General features: G+C 41.2%; 1 protein-coding gene across 5 annotated transcripts in view; it reads right to left on the bottom strand.

Annotated features, from left to right (window-relative positions):
- The window catches only part of Drosha (drosha ribonuclease III), a 146,456-nt gene extending 133,293 nt beyond the window's left edge, over positions 1 to 13,163 (bottom strand). For 3 of the 5 annotated variants that reach the window (XM_074077679.1, XM_074077682.1, XM_074077684.1), the window contains exons 1-5: positions 13,033 to 13,163; positions 11,573 to 11,694; positions 10,704 to 10,769; positions 5,556 to 6,395; positions 1,084 to 1,176 (exon numbers count right to left, since the gene is read on the bottom strand). In XM_074077679.1, the coding sequence (XP_073933780.1) occupies positions 1,084 to 1,176; positions 5,556 to 6,395; positions 10,704 to 10,720 (950 nt within the window). In that variant the 5' untranslated portion in view covers positions 10,721 to 10,769; positions 11,573 to 11,694; positions 13,033 to 13,163. Of the gene's footprint in view, positions 1 to 1,083; positions 1,177 to 5,555; positions 6,396 to 10,703; positions 10,770 to 11,572; positions 11,718 to 13,032 lie in introns of all 5 variants that reach the window. The other 2 variants (XM_074077680.1, XM_074077681.1) reach the window with 2 other exon arrangements.
- Between the last annotated feature and the right edge of the window lie 88 nt (positions 13,164 to 13,251).

Below are 13,251 nucleotides of genomic sequence, written 5' to 3'. Positions count from 1 at the left end.
CACCTCCTTCAGTGTTTTAGAACAGTTTAAAATTTTTGAAGGTAATACAAATTCAACTTTTATTATTTTTCCATGGTTATTAGCTTAAGTTTTCTTCTTGTGTGAAATCTGTAATTTTGTTTTCTTAGAAATCAACCTATCACATTCAAGTATTTAATTTTTTTAATAAAATATTATTTTTATCATCTTATAATTTTTAAATCTCCTTCATTCCTATAATATACTGTCTCTCACCTAAGGTTGTAAACACTTTTCTTCATTTGGCACTTTAACTTTATGATCTTTCAAAGAATCAATATGTACATTTATTTACAAATAAAATTGCATTGCTATAGTTCTGTTTCAATTTCATTTATTTAGTACCTAAATCACTTTTTCTGCTTTTCTTATATTGTACCAATTTCTATAGCCAACTGCTCACATAACTCCATAGTTACCATATATTTGACACTTACTTTAGGCCCAGTTGCTAGGGTTTAATGTGTATTACCTTATCTCATTGACCCTTCACCACTCAAATAAGGTAAATACAACTATTCTAATTTTACAGATAAAGGAACCGAAGCTTAAAAAGAACAACTTTGCCTACAAAGTTGACAGAGCTAACAAATGACCCCAAATCTGTCAAATTCCAGAATGACACTCCTAATTACCACAACAGAAGACCACAGATTTACTTCTGAAACAGAACGGGAGTTCTAGATTACAGCAATCTTGATGTCATTTTTTTGTAAAGAATGACTCTTGCTTTGCTCTTTTTTCCACAAAGCAAATAAATTTAAGAACATAATTATGAATTTCCAAGACTTTTGAAAAATACCTGGAATTAATATATAGTTTTATAGCACTGTGGTTAGACAAAGCGATCTGTGTAATTTCTAGTTCCGAGAGCTGTATCGAGATTTCCCTTGTATATAAGCAATCCAAATGGAAAGTAAACTTACCAGTGCCAGGCTGCTTTCACTTTTCTCAGGCCATCCTGGCCAGATACTGAGCTGTTAGGAAGACTTAGCTAATAGATGCACAAGCACAAAATCTGAATTCCAGGAATAATACTTCTTTCAACAACAACGCCTTGCTTACCTTCCAGATCTCTTATACTCTTTTTTGTAGGACCTTTCCAGAGATGGTGATCTTCGGTTGTCCCGGTGCCTGTGTCTCTCACGTTCCCGCTCTCTTAAAGGAATTAACACACAGAGCTGTTTTCAACAGAAAGACTCAAAATGCCATCTCTTCACTGAATTTATCTTCTAAATCAATGAATCACATCTAAGAATTTTTCAGGCACTATTCAGTAAGAGTCTTTTTATTCCTCCTTAATTTGTTAGCGGAAAAAGGAGCTGTTCTCATTACAAAGTTAACTTGAACAGTTTTTGCTGTTTCCTAAGCAATAGAGGGAATTCTATCATAATCCTCTCTCAAGACCTTCTAATTAACTCATCTTTGCTCACTTAACCTATAGCAAAAACTTTGAAGGACTCTCCTACCTTGATTTCTAGAAAACTCTATTCGCCCAGGTAAAAGTTCTACAATAAAAGACCTCTGAACCTTTACAGATTATAGGCCTGAGTTGTAGTTCTAAGCTATTACTAACCTGTCATGAAACGGTGACTTAGTCACTTGAATGATATTTTCGTCTGGACAAAACCCTAACAGGAGACACTGGGTTTACTCTCAAAAATGGAGTGAGAAATTTTTAATAACCTTCCAATGCAAAACTGGAATATACTAGTTTCTAAGGTGATTTAATGAGTACAGTGAAGATCTGGAACAAAAATCTGAACTCCAGTGAGTTTGAACCAGAACTTCAAATCTAAAGGAAGTGTCAGGCACTGGTGGCTCACACCTGTAATCCTAGCTACTCAGGAAGCAAAGATCAGGAGGATTGTGGTTCGAAGCCAGCCTGGGCAAACAGTTTGCAACACCCTATCTTGAAAAAACCCATCACAAAACAGGGCTGGTGGAGTGGCTCAAGGCGTATGCCCTGAGTTCAAGCCCAAGTACCATCAAAAAAATAAAATAAAATAAAAAAATCTAAGGGACGCAATCACCCAATCTTAGAACGGGGAAAAAAAATACACACACACACACACACACACACACACACGCACATATACATATAAAGGTTGAGTATCCCTTACCCAAAATGCTGGGAAGAGAAGTGTTTCAGGTTTTAAGAGGTTTTTTTTTTATGGATTTTAGAATATGTGCACAAACCTTATCAGCTGGGTATCTGAAATCAGAAATGCTCCAAATTCCAAAACTTTTTGAACATGATATAGGCACCTCAAAAGTTTTGTATTTTAGAAGATTTGGATTAGATTTTCAGAAGAGGATTAGAAAGACTATAAAATGTCTGAACTCAAAAATATCCCCCAACCTAATATCCAAATGGCAGAAATGTTAATAGAGTAAAATCAAAACTTATAAAACTAACAGAGATCAGAAACTGCTTAGAAATGAAGACACAGACTATTTTTCCCTTAAAGATGCTACCATTCTCAAGAAAAAGTCCCTTAAATAATACATTTTTTATATATACATTACTCTTAGGTACATACTAGCAATCAAAATGAAACACCCAGAACTTAGTCTACATTCTTCATCTGAGGTATTTCTAAGATCACAGTTCCCATATAGATAGTAATCTCAATAGAAAATTAATTGAATGGTGCTACATGTCAAAGATAAAATGTAATTTGTAATGACTGCTGAAAAAGGTTAATTGCCTATTATTTCCAAATAAAAACCCTAATTGGAGGATATTTCTAAGGTTGGTTTGTTTTTTACCATCTATTCAGCTAATAAGACTTCGCATTGAAGAATGACACTTCTGATGATTTCTCCCTGTGTGGGCAGGAATTAAAAAGATCAATTTGGATACAAATTGCACTAGTAACACTATAAGTCCACTGAAAATGAAGTAAAACTATTTTTGTGCTACTTTTCCCAAGGTCCTTCCTGGTATGCAAGCACAAATAAACACTTAGATACAGTATGCTAGCTCCATGATAGCTACAGGCTTACCGTCAGGAGAGCCAGAGCACTTCTCAGGTAGGCAAAGCCCACAGCATACTTCCTTACCATGAGGCAGAATAGCAAGCTTGGTGCGTTGCACCTACAGCTGTTTCTTTTCCATTCCTTAGAGTAATCTTGATCTTGATCTTTCATGGTAACAAACAAACACACACACACACACACACTTCTTCGCAAGTCTTTTGCAGGAACAGTTTGCCCTAAAAACAATCTTGGAATTGTTATTCAACCATATTTGGATGAGAAAAAGAAGGAAGATGAAATCTATAAAATGATAGGTTCATTTACACCAAGAAGAAAGGACAGAGCAGCCAGAAAACAGACTACAGAATTTGTACCTAATGTGCAATCTAATGTACAAATGCATTAGGTTTCAGTTTTCCCAATATACTTCCAGAAGTTATACTAGGTCTTCACATGCCCCATGTTTGCTTCACCACACATTCCATATATAACAGATGACTGACACTGCACTAGAACCCCAAAAGGCACCAATTATAATGCAGCTGTGCCATAAAGGTATCTCCAGGGCAATCACCCTAAGCACATTACAAAACACCTGCAATGAAACACTGTTTGAGAAGGACAGAGATCCTTCACAGTAAAGGACTGCAGTTCAGGCTAACTGATCAAAGATAATTCTCAGACACCTGATTTACTTATAGAGATCCCAGTTTATAGCACATTTGAGTTTCTTTAAACACAACTCACAGTTTAAGCATCACTGGGAGAAGTAGGCATTTACAACAGAGTCCTGACGACTCCTCTAATTACAAGATTTCAAAACAGAGAGAAGAATGCCACATAGAACATTTGCAGCAAAATGCTCTCCCAGAGACAAAGTTATCAGCAATCACTTCACATTCAAAGAAAACTACTTACAAACTTTCCAGTTTAGATTTTCACTGTAAAATTGTAAAATAAACTATCACAGGCCTCTGCCAACTAGCCTATTACAGAACTAAGAACAAAACTGACCAGAAACAATACTTCATTCTCAAAAAGATTTTTAAAAGTCAACTGACTCATGTAGCCTTGACCCACTAGACATCCATCATTCCACCTTCCATTGAGCCATCAGGGAGAGGCACAACACATTTCCCTTCCAACACTTCTGAGCAACATACTCTTCATAACAGAGAATGACCACTACCATTTACTGGCAAAATATTCAGTCAGAATCAAATCAGTAAAGCAGTAAGGAAAATGCAAATACTAAGATATGAGTGGATTCCTGTTATCAACTGTTGGATCAACAACAACAGCCAAGACCAACTCTCTAGAAACCCACACAGTGAAGTGACTGGTTTGGGGAGAATAAGCACAATAGTTGCAAAAGACAATGAAGGTAAACACACTAAGGTGGAAAGCAAGAAAAACAACATTACTAACTTGACAACTAGAAGACCTCAAATCTTCATGGACAGTTCACTGAAGGCACAAGTAAGTATTAGTACAATCATTTTGTTTCCTTTTACTTTCCATATAAACCAATGGTTCTTAGCTTTTTGAGGTAACAAATGCACACCCACCTCTTTGAAAATCTGCCATAGCTTCTCCTAGAAACACATTCATAATCATAAAAACTTTGCACATTTCAGAGCTCCAAGAGGTCCACACAGATCCCAGTTTTAAGAATTCCTGCTTGACCCTCTCTTGTATTTACAGAAATTTGGTTTTTGAAAAAAGAAACAATGTAGAATGGAGCAGTATTTTTTAAGTTCAACTTTCCTCAGTATGACTATGTTTCAATGCAAGAAAACAGGCCAAAATCTACTGTGGGCCACGTGATGGTGGCTCACACCTGTAATCCTAGCTACTTGGGGGGTTGAGAATGGGAGGATGGTGGTTCAAGACCAACCCAGGCAAATAGCTCAGGAAACCCCCATCTCTAAAACAGCCACAGCAAAATGGGCTGGAGGTATGGTTCAAGTGGTAGAACGCTTGCTTTGCAAGTGTCAACCACTGAGTTCAAACCCCAGTACCACCAAAAAAAGAAAAAACAGCTACTTTGGAAACTGTAAGTTTGATTACCTGTAACTAATCTTACTTCACTTTGCAAAGAAGCAAAACCAGGAGGCAGTAACATTCAAGGCACTTACCCTAAAACTCAAAACAAGTTCTACTAGTGAACTAGTGTGAGTCTTGACTTGAGAACATATACATGTCACCAATTCCAAAGAATTCAAATGCTGTAACTCAATTTGAAGACCACACTGAGCAAAATTAAACCTCTGATAACCCAAAAAATACAAGACCTTTTATGTCGTGGGATCATCATTAAACTGTGATACAGAGTAAAAGGCTCTCAATAATTGAAATGAGTCTACTAGTAATTTTAGCATGCTTCTCAAAAGCACCTTTGCTGACATCAACTTAGTTACTTGTCAGTTGTCTTTCTCCTGAAAACAGCCTAAATCATGCATTCTTTCCTTCTACACATCAAAATGCACAAACTTTCTGTTTGGCTTATAGACAGATGGAAACTGGTTGGACCTCTACAGTTCCTAAATGCCTACCTGCTCCTCTCATAGCTGCGGTGACGGGAAGGCGTCCTGCCTCGTTCATAATCTGACCCTGACCGGTAGCGACTGTCTGGTCTTCTCCTGTCAGGGCTGCGGCCTCGCTCCCGCCGCTCCAGGGACCGATGCCTCTCACCTCGCCCATGACTGTGATCTCGGTGCCTGTGATCCTCATAGTGCTTGAGCCTTTCTGGGGACCTTCTCTCACTGGGAGCCTTTGGGAGTGGGTACGGGGGCAGATGCCTAAAATGAGGACTACTACTGTTATTAGCACTGGGTGGGAAAGAACTGGGGTTGTTCTGGAAACTATTAAAACTGGGAGGTGGGAAATTATGGTGTGAGTATCCTGGAGGGTACTGATAATTAACCTGCTGTGGCATGACTGGAGGGGGTGGAGGATGAGGCATAGAAGGAGGAGGCATCATGAAGGGGAAAGTGCCTTGTCCAGGAGGTACTCCAGGGACTGGGGGGTTATTAGGACAAGGCATTGGAGGGGGCATGGGAGGAAAACAAGGAGGTACTGGGAAGGGGTGCCTCATCTGGTGGTTGGGGAAAGGTGGTCTGACTGGGCAGGGGGGAAGAGGGCCTTGTGCTGACGGAGGCATGGGTGGAGGGTAGGGTACAAAGTCTGGCCGTGGAGGCAGAAAATTGGGGGTTGGAGAGTTCGAGAATGTGGTGGAAGGGGCACTTGGAGGTTCATATTGATATTGCACAGGAGGCTGCTGAGGGTGCAACAGTCTCAGATTCTGCGGCCTAAAGGCTGGTGCTGAGGGTCTGGTTCCATGCCCTCCTCTTCCTCGAGGACAACCTCGTCCTGTGTGGAATGACATTCTATGACTGTCAGAGGAAAGAAAAAGGAAAAAGTTAAAAACAAAAACAAAAAAGGTCAGGCACTGGGCTCACGTCTATAATCCTAGCTACTCAGGAGGCAAAGATCAGGAAGATCATTGTTCAAGGCCAGGCCGAGCAAACAGTTTGTGACACCCTACCTCAAAAATACCCAACACAAAAAAGGGCTGGTGGAGTTGCTCAAGTGGTAGAGTGCCTGCCTATCAAGTATGAGGCCCTGAGTTCAAACCCTAGTACCACCAAAAATTTTTAGAAAAAAAAAAAAAGAAACCTCACTAGTAAATAGGGTTTCCTAAATGATCAATCATCCCAATGAACACCTAAGTGACCCCTTATTCAGAGAGCAATGGAATATTCCACCCACTTTAATACTGGGTTCTTCCTACTATCTGAAACTTTTTTTTTTTTTTTTTGGTAGTATTAGGACTTGAATTTAGTGCTTCAAGCTTGCTAGGTAGACATTCTACAGCTTGAGCCACCTCTCACTTTTTCCCCAGGCCAGCCTAGACCACAGTCCTCCTATTTTATGTTTCCCCAAGTAGCTAAGATGACAGATGCATGTCACCACACATAGGTTTTTTTCCACTGAGACAGGGTCTAGCAAACTTTTTTTGCCTGGACTGGCCTGGAACCAAAATACTCCTGATCTCAGCCTCCCTTGTAGCATGGGATGACAGGTACATACCACTGCATCCAGTTACTGGTTGAAATAGTGTCTCACAAACTTTGACCAGGTTAGCCTCAAAGACATGATCTTCCTGATCCCAGCCTCCCAAGTAGCTAGGATTACAGGAGTGAGCCACTGATATGGTACCCGGCTTAAAACTCTTTATGGCCAATAAACTCCTCTTTCACTGTCTCACTCACCCAACCCATTGCCATGGTCAATCTCTGGACCCTGTCAGTACTTAAAGCTGCTCCAGGGCTGGAGTTGTGGCTCAAGTGGTAGAGTGCCTGCTTAGTAAGTATGCTAAGCCCTGAATTAAACCCCAATACTGTCAAAAAAAAAGCTGTTCCACCTCCAAAATGACAATCTCAATATCCCATTGCACAACCATTTGCTATCACATCCTTGCTCAAATCCCCTCCGACCTTGACCTCACCATATTGTCCTGTCTACCCACTCCTTTTCTACATGTGTATCAGCATCATTCTGTCTCCTCCTGCCTCCCCACTCCTTGCAGACACCCTAAGCCAGCATCTCAATGACTCTTTTTTCTTAATAACCTACACTGTCTCCCACTCTACTTCAGTCACAAAAACCTGACAGTGCCTCAGATCCAACAACTCATTCTTTATAGGCCAACTATAAAGTAGTACTGCTGAAGGACACCTAAGTGGACAGACTACTACCCACATAAATTCAGTCACAGGCTCTGCTAAGACATCCCTAGCATGCTCCAGCAGTCAGTTTATTTTCTTGTCCACCATAACTGGCGAACATCTTCTATGGACACCCTTCCGGACATGCTCCTCTCTCTTCACAGTCAATGATAACCTTGTCTACTACCAAATAGAAACTTCAACATCTCAACTGTTCTACCAGTTCACCAAGCCCATCTGCATTGAACTCCATTCTCTCCCACTTCCCTTCTCTTGCCAAAGCCTATCTTGCCACATGTACTCTGGATCCCATCTCCAAAGTCTATTTGGGATTACCACCCTCCCTCTTCCCACAACCAGGCCCTTCATATCAATGTTTGAAAATGCTCAGGTCTACTCCAATATAAAATACTTTCTTTGGCCTCCAGGTCTATTTCCACTTTGCACTTTCTCTTCTTCTTCATAACACTTCCAAACAACCTGGAAAGGTCACTGTGGACTGAATGTTTGTGTCACCCTAAGTTCCTATGTTGGACCCCTAATCCTCAATGAATCTATATGGAGGTGGGTCCTCTGGGAGGTAGGTCATGTTCTCATGATGGGATTAGTACCCTTTTGAAAAGATAAAGACATAGGGGGTCCCTCTTCCTCTTCCAGGTGAGGACACAGCATAAAGGCAGCAAGTCAGGACAAGAGCTCTTACTATGGAAGAGAACCCAACTGTGCTGGCACCCTGATCTCAGATTTCCAGGCCCAGAACTATGAGAAATGTGTGTCTGCTACTTAAGCCACCCAGTCTATGGTATTTTGTTATGGCAGCCCAAGCTGACTAAGACAAAAGTGTACAGTCATCTCCAGGTATCCAAGGAGGGGTTACTACCAGGACCTCGTCCCCATGGATATCCAAGTCCAGGGATGCTCAATTCCCCTATATAAAATGGCATATTATTTGCACATAACCTAGTCATATCCTCTCAAATACTTTAAATAATCTCCAGGGCTGGGGGTATAGCTCAATGATAGAGCACACACTTAGTATGCATAAAGCCTAGGTTCAACTCCCAGCACCCTCCCCAAATCATCTCTAAATTATTTACAGTACCTAATGTAATAGTTGTTATATTGTACTGTTTAGGGAATAATGACAAGAAAAAAGTCTATACATGTTTCATACAGGCACAAACATCACAGGCCTACCTACTCAGTACACAAATAAGATGCAATGTGCACACAAGTGCACAAGAAAGACTGAGGATCTATAAAGTGGCATCCAACCGGTATGCCTATTTATCAGCTTATTCATACGAATTTGGCATACTGCACAAAATATGGCATGTGTTCCCCAAATATTTTCAATCTGCAGTTGGTTGAATTATAGGTAAAGAAGGATCAACTATATATAGTTTCAACTCTAATACGGCTTTCACTTCCAGTACCACTTCAATGAATAAAATGACCAGTGCCCACCTTGTACTGAAAAACCAATGGTCATTATCAATCACCTGACTTCATATCCGCAAAGTATTCAATACACCTGCCTCCCTCCCTCATGGATGTTTTTCTTGGCTTCCTAACCCAACACTCCTGCTGTGTCCCTCCTATTTCTCCAGCTATTTCCCCTGGTAGTCTCCTATGCCATCTCCTCTTGTGTTAGGGGGCTTCAACCATGTGGTATTCTTCAAAGACCCAGACTGACACCTTACTCACTTTCTTCCAAGATGAACCTAGCCACTTGTGTTGCTTCCATTACCACCCATAAATCAGTCATACCTCTATCCACCAACTTCTGAGCTCCAGACTCACATTGTCCACTGCCAATTCAACCCCTCTCCTTTAACTCCACAAATTCAACTTACACTATCCTAAGAGGAATTAACAATCTTCCCCTCCAAGACAACAATTGCTCCTTTCTTAGTGGTTCCCATCCCAATAAATGATGCCGTTTATTGGTCCTCAAAACACATACCAAGAAATCATGACAACTTTTTCTCCCTCACCCCCTTCACTTAAAAATTTATTTTAGGTCAGGTATGGTGGCACACACTTATAATCCCAGGAAGCAGAGGTATGAGATAGAGGTAGGAGAATTAGGGTTCAAGGCCAGCCTGGGGAAAGTTAGCTCAAGACCATATTTAGGGTGAAAAAAGTCTAAAAGCAAAAGGACTGGGGGTGTGATTCAAGTGGTAGAGAACGTGAGGCTCTGAGTTCAATTCTCAGCACTACACACACAAAAAACTTAAGTAAATAATTTATCTTAAAATTCCTCTCATGTATGTGTCAACTACAACAATAAAAATAAAATGACATCTGTAATCCTAGCTATTCAGGAGGCAAACATCAGGAGGATCATGGTTCAAAGCCAGTCCAGACAAATAGTTCACGAGACCCTAGCTCAAAAATACCTATCACAAAATAATGCTGGCAGAGTGGCTCAAGGTGAAGGCCTTAAGTTCAAGCCCCAGTACCGCAAAAAAATATAAATAAATACAATAAAATGAGAAGTCCTATCATTTTTGCTTGTAAGTACTTCATTCACCTCACACCATCTTTCCTGACTACTACAGTAATATCCTTGTTGGCATTTCAACAGCCACCATCATCACCCATAGGCCTTCATTAGCTTCCATGCTCTCCCGACACTCTATGCTGCTTCTGAATAGGTCCTACAAAGACCACAACCCAACAACTAATGACATAATTCCACTTTTTAATGTCTACCTGCACCTGAGAACTGCAAGCTTAATCTTCGGGGATGTTTCGTTCTGGGATGTTTAAGGGTTCTGGGATTCTAGCTAACTACTCTGGTCTGGGTTCCTAGCCCTGTACATGAACCTCCATTGTATTATGCCCACTGCTGAAAGAATGAGCAGACTTCCCCTGTATCTAAACCCTTCCTACCCTCTAAGGCCCATTGCCTGTTTTGGCACCTCTCTCTCTTCTCCCAAACCACTGCTTTCCTAGCAAGCCACTCACCATGTATTGCCTTGCATTGTGATGTACTGCCTGGGTAAGTCACATCTTCCATAAAGAATATAAATTCTGTAAGTCAGAAAGAATAAAACACATATAAACTTGTTTTCAAAACTACCAGTGTTACAGTTAACTTAATAATGATTTTAAATTCAACACAGTTGCCTACTAACAAAATTAAAAACCTATTGAACTACATTCAAGTTTCCAACTAAATTTTAAGATGTGATTATTACTTGTGTTGCTGATTTGGAACTATCAGTTGCTAAAAAGACTGAAAACATAGTCATATTCCATCTCCAATTTACTAAAAGATCAGGGAAAAAATAATTTCCCCTCTGCACTTTCCCTTCATTGTAAAATAAGGTAGGCATGGGCCAGGTACGGTAGTGTTTGCCTGTAATCCCAGTTACATGGGAAGTGGTAGGAGGATAGTGGTTCAAAGCTAGTACAAGCAATGTTAACTCAAGACTCTAGCCAAAAAACTAAAAAGCAAGAGGACAGGGGGGCCTGGCTCAAGTAGTAAAGTGTCTAGCAAGTGTGAGGCCGTGAATTAATTCCCCAGTACTGCAAAAATAAATAAATAAAGCATAAATCACACATAAAAATTACAATAAGACCAGCATTAAAATTCAAGTGTAACTATAACCTTATTCAGAAAAGTTACAATGCTTTATTCTCAGTCTCAGCTCTCTCCATAGAACATTGTGAACTTTCCAAATACTTGAACTCCAGCAAAATGCTTAAAAAAAAAAAAAAACTCAAATATTAAAAGCAAAAATATTTAATACATAAACACCTTTCTAAAGTCTTTCTAACTAAAAATTTAAAGATAGCCTTAAGGTAGATTTACTTATTTTTATAGCACTTACCAGAGACTGCCTCATGTTAAAGTCATGTGTGTGCACGGCCACCTCCTCCACTAGATTAGCTCCTTGATGACATGGCTTGGTTCAGTCACTTCTTCACAGCCCCTAACAGAGCATCCTGCACACTGTAGGTGGTCAACAAATTTTACTGCAACATCAATGGTATGTTTTTTTACGTCACTACTAGACATTTTTTCTTCCACATACATCCACACATTTGCATTATCAAAAGCACCCAGAAAGCAGATCTGTAAGGCACTGTCCGAGGCCCTGTGTACTTAAAACCCACATACAAACAGTTTTGGCTAGGGTGAGGAGGGGGGTTATGTGTTAAGTGGTAGTGGTGGTGGTGATCGCAGCTACTAGAAAAGCAAAGGTGGGAATATTAGGGACAGAGGCTGGCGAGGACAAGAGCGGGAGACCCTATTGAAAAATAACTACAAGCACAAAGGTCTAGGGGAATGGCTTAAGTTGTAGAGTGCCTGCCTAGCAAATGCAAGGCAAACCCCAGCACCAGGAGAGGAAAAAATAAATAAAAAAACAATATGCCCGGCACCACAAAAAAGAGAAAGAAAAATACAATAAACATAAGAAAAGGGGTACGTACAAGGTCTAGGGGAACACAAAGGGTCATTAAGACTTTTGTAAGGGTGCAGGAGGTGAAAACGGTGGAAATATTGTGTACTCATGTATGAAAGTGGAAAAATGAGACCTAATGAAACTGTTCCAGGAATGGGTGCAGGGGAGAGGGGAATGATGGTGGGGGTGAATTCAACTATGATATATTGCAAGAACTTTGGTAAATGTCACGATGTACCCCTAGTGAACAACATGATAATAAAAGTAAAGACTCTTGTACAGTGTGTAACAATGGAACTCTCACCACCAGAGCCTCCTGGATGTCTCCGTGCTGAGAAATCTAAAAATACTGATCATGGAATGAAACTATTAAAGGGATAGTCGGGCTGTGTTGTGGATGCAAACTTTAACGCAAAGTCAAGGAGTTCACTGACAAAGCCATTGCTCTCAGCGTCTACCCACTCCTAGGCTGCTGTCTGTAAGCAGGGACTTGCCAGGGGTGACTACCTTTTTACTGAGAGCTCCCTCTTCCCCCAGGTTCAATGTGCAGCCAGCCACCTCTGTCCGGCTGATTGTGCGTGTTCACCCGTTTGCATCTCCCGCCAACCTGTGCACCCCACGAGGCAAGCGCCTGGGCTGGGGGCCCGGACGGCCCCAGGCCTGGACCACAGCGCTCGCTGCACAAATGAATGAAACGCATCTTTTTCCACTTGATTTATCTACGGCATCCAGGCCTCGTTTGCCCTTAGCTGCAGGTCTGGAGAGGAGCTGCCCGACCCCATCTCCCAGGCGTCTCTCCCCCCCGCCGTGGACTCCAGCCCCGTTTACATCCGGACACTCGGAAACACTCTCTTTTCCAACACCCGCCAAGTGCCCGCGTTTACCTACAAAAGAGGCGCGAGGTAGCCATCGAGGCAAAGCCAGAATAATACTGCAGCCGCCAAGGCAGTGGCGCCGCCCGCGCCTCCGGAACAGGAAATCGAAGGAATTAAAAAGCCAACCTGAGAAAGCCTGGCCAAGGGAGGGGAAAAAAAACTTCTTCGGCTTGCTGCAGCGCCCTGTGCCCGATGATTGGCGCATCAACGAGAGCGATGGACGTATAG

This window comes from Castor canadensis, chromosome 6, assembly GCF_047511655.1.
Source record: "Castor canadensis chromosome 6, mCasCan1.hap1v2, whole genome shotgun sequence".
Lineage (NCBI taxonomy): Eukaryota > Metazoa > Chordata > Mammalia > Rodentia > Castoridae > Castor > Castor canadensis.
Note: the sequence above shows the minus strand (reverse complement) of the source record. Positions and strands in the feature narration are given on the sequence as shown.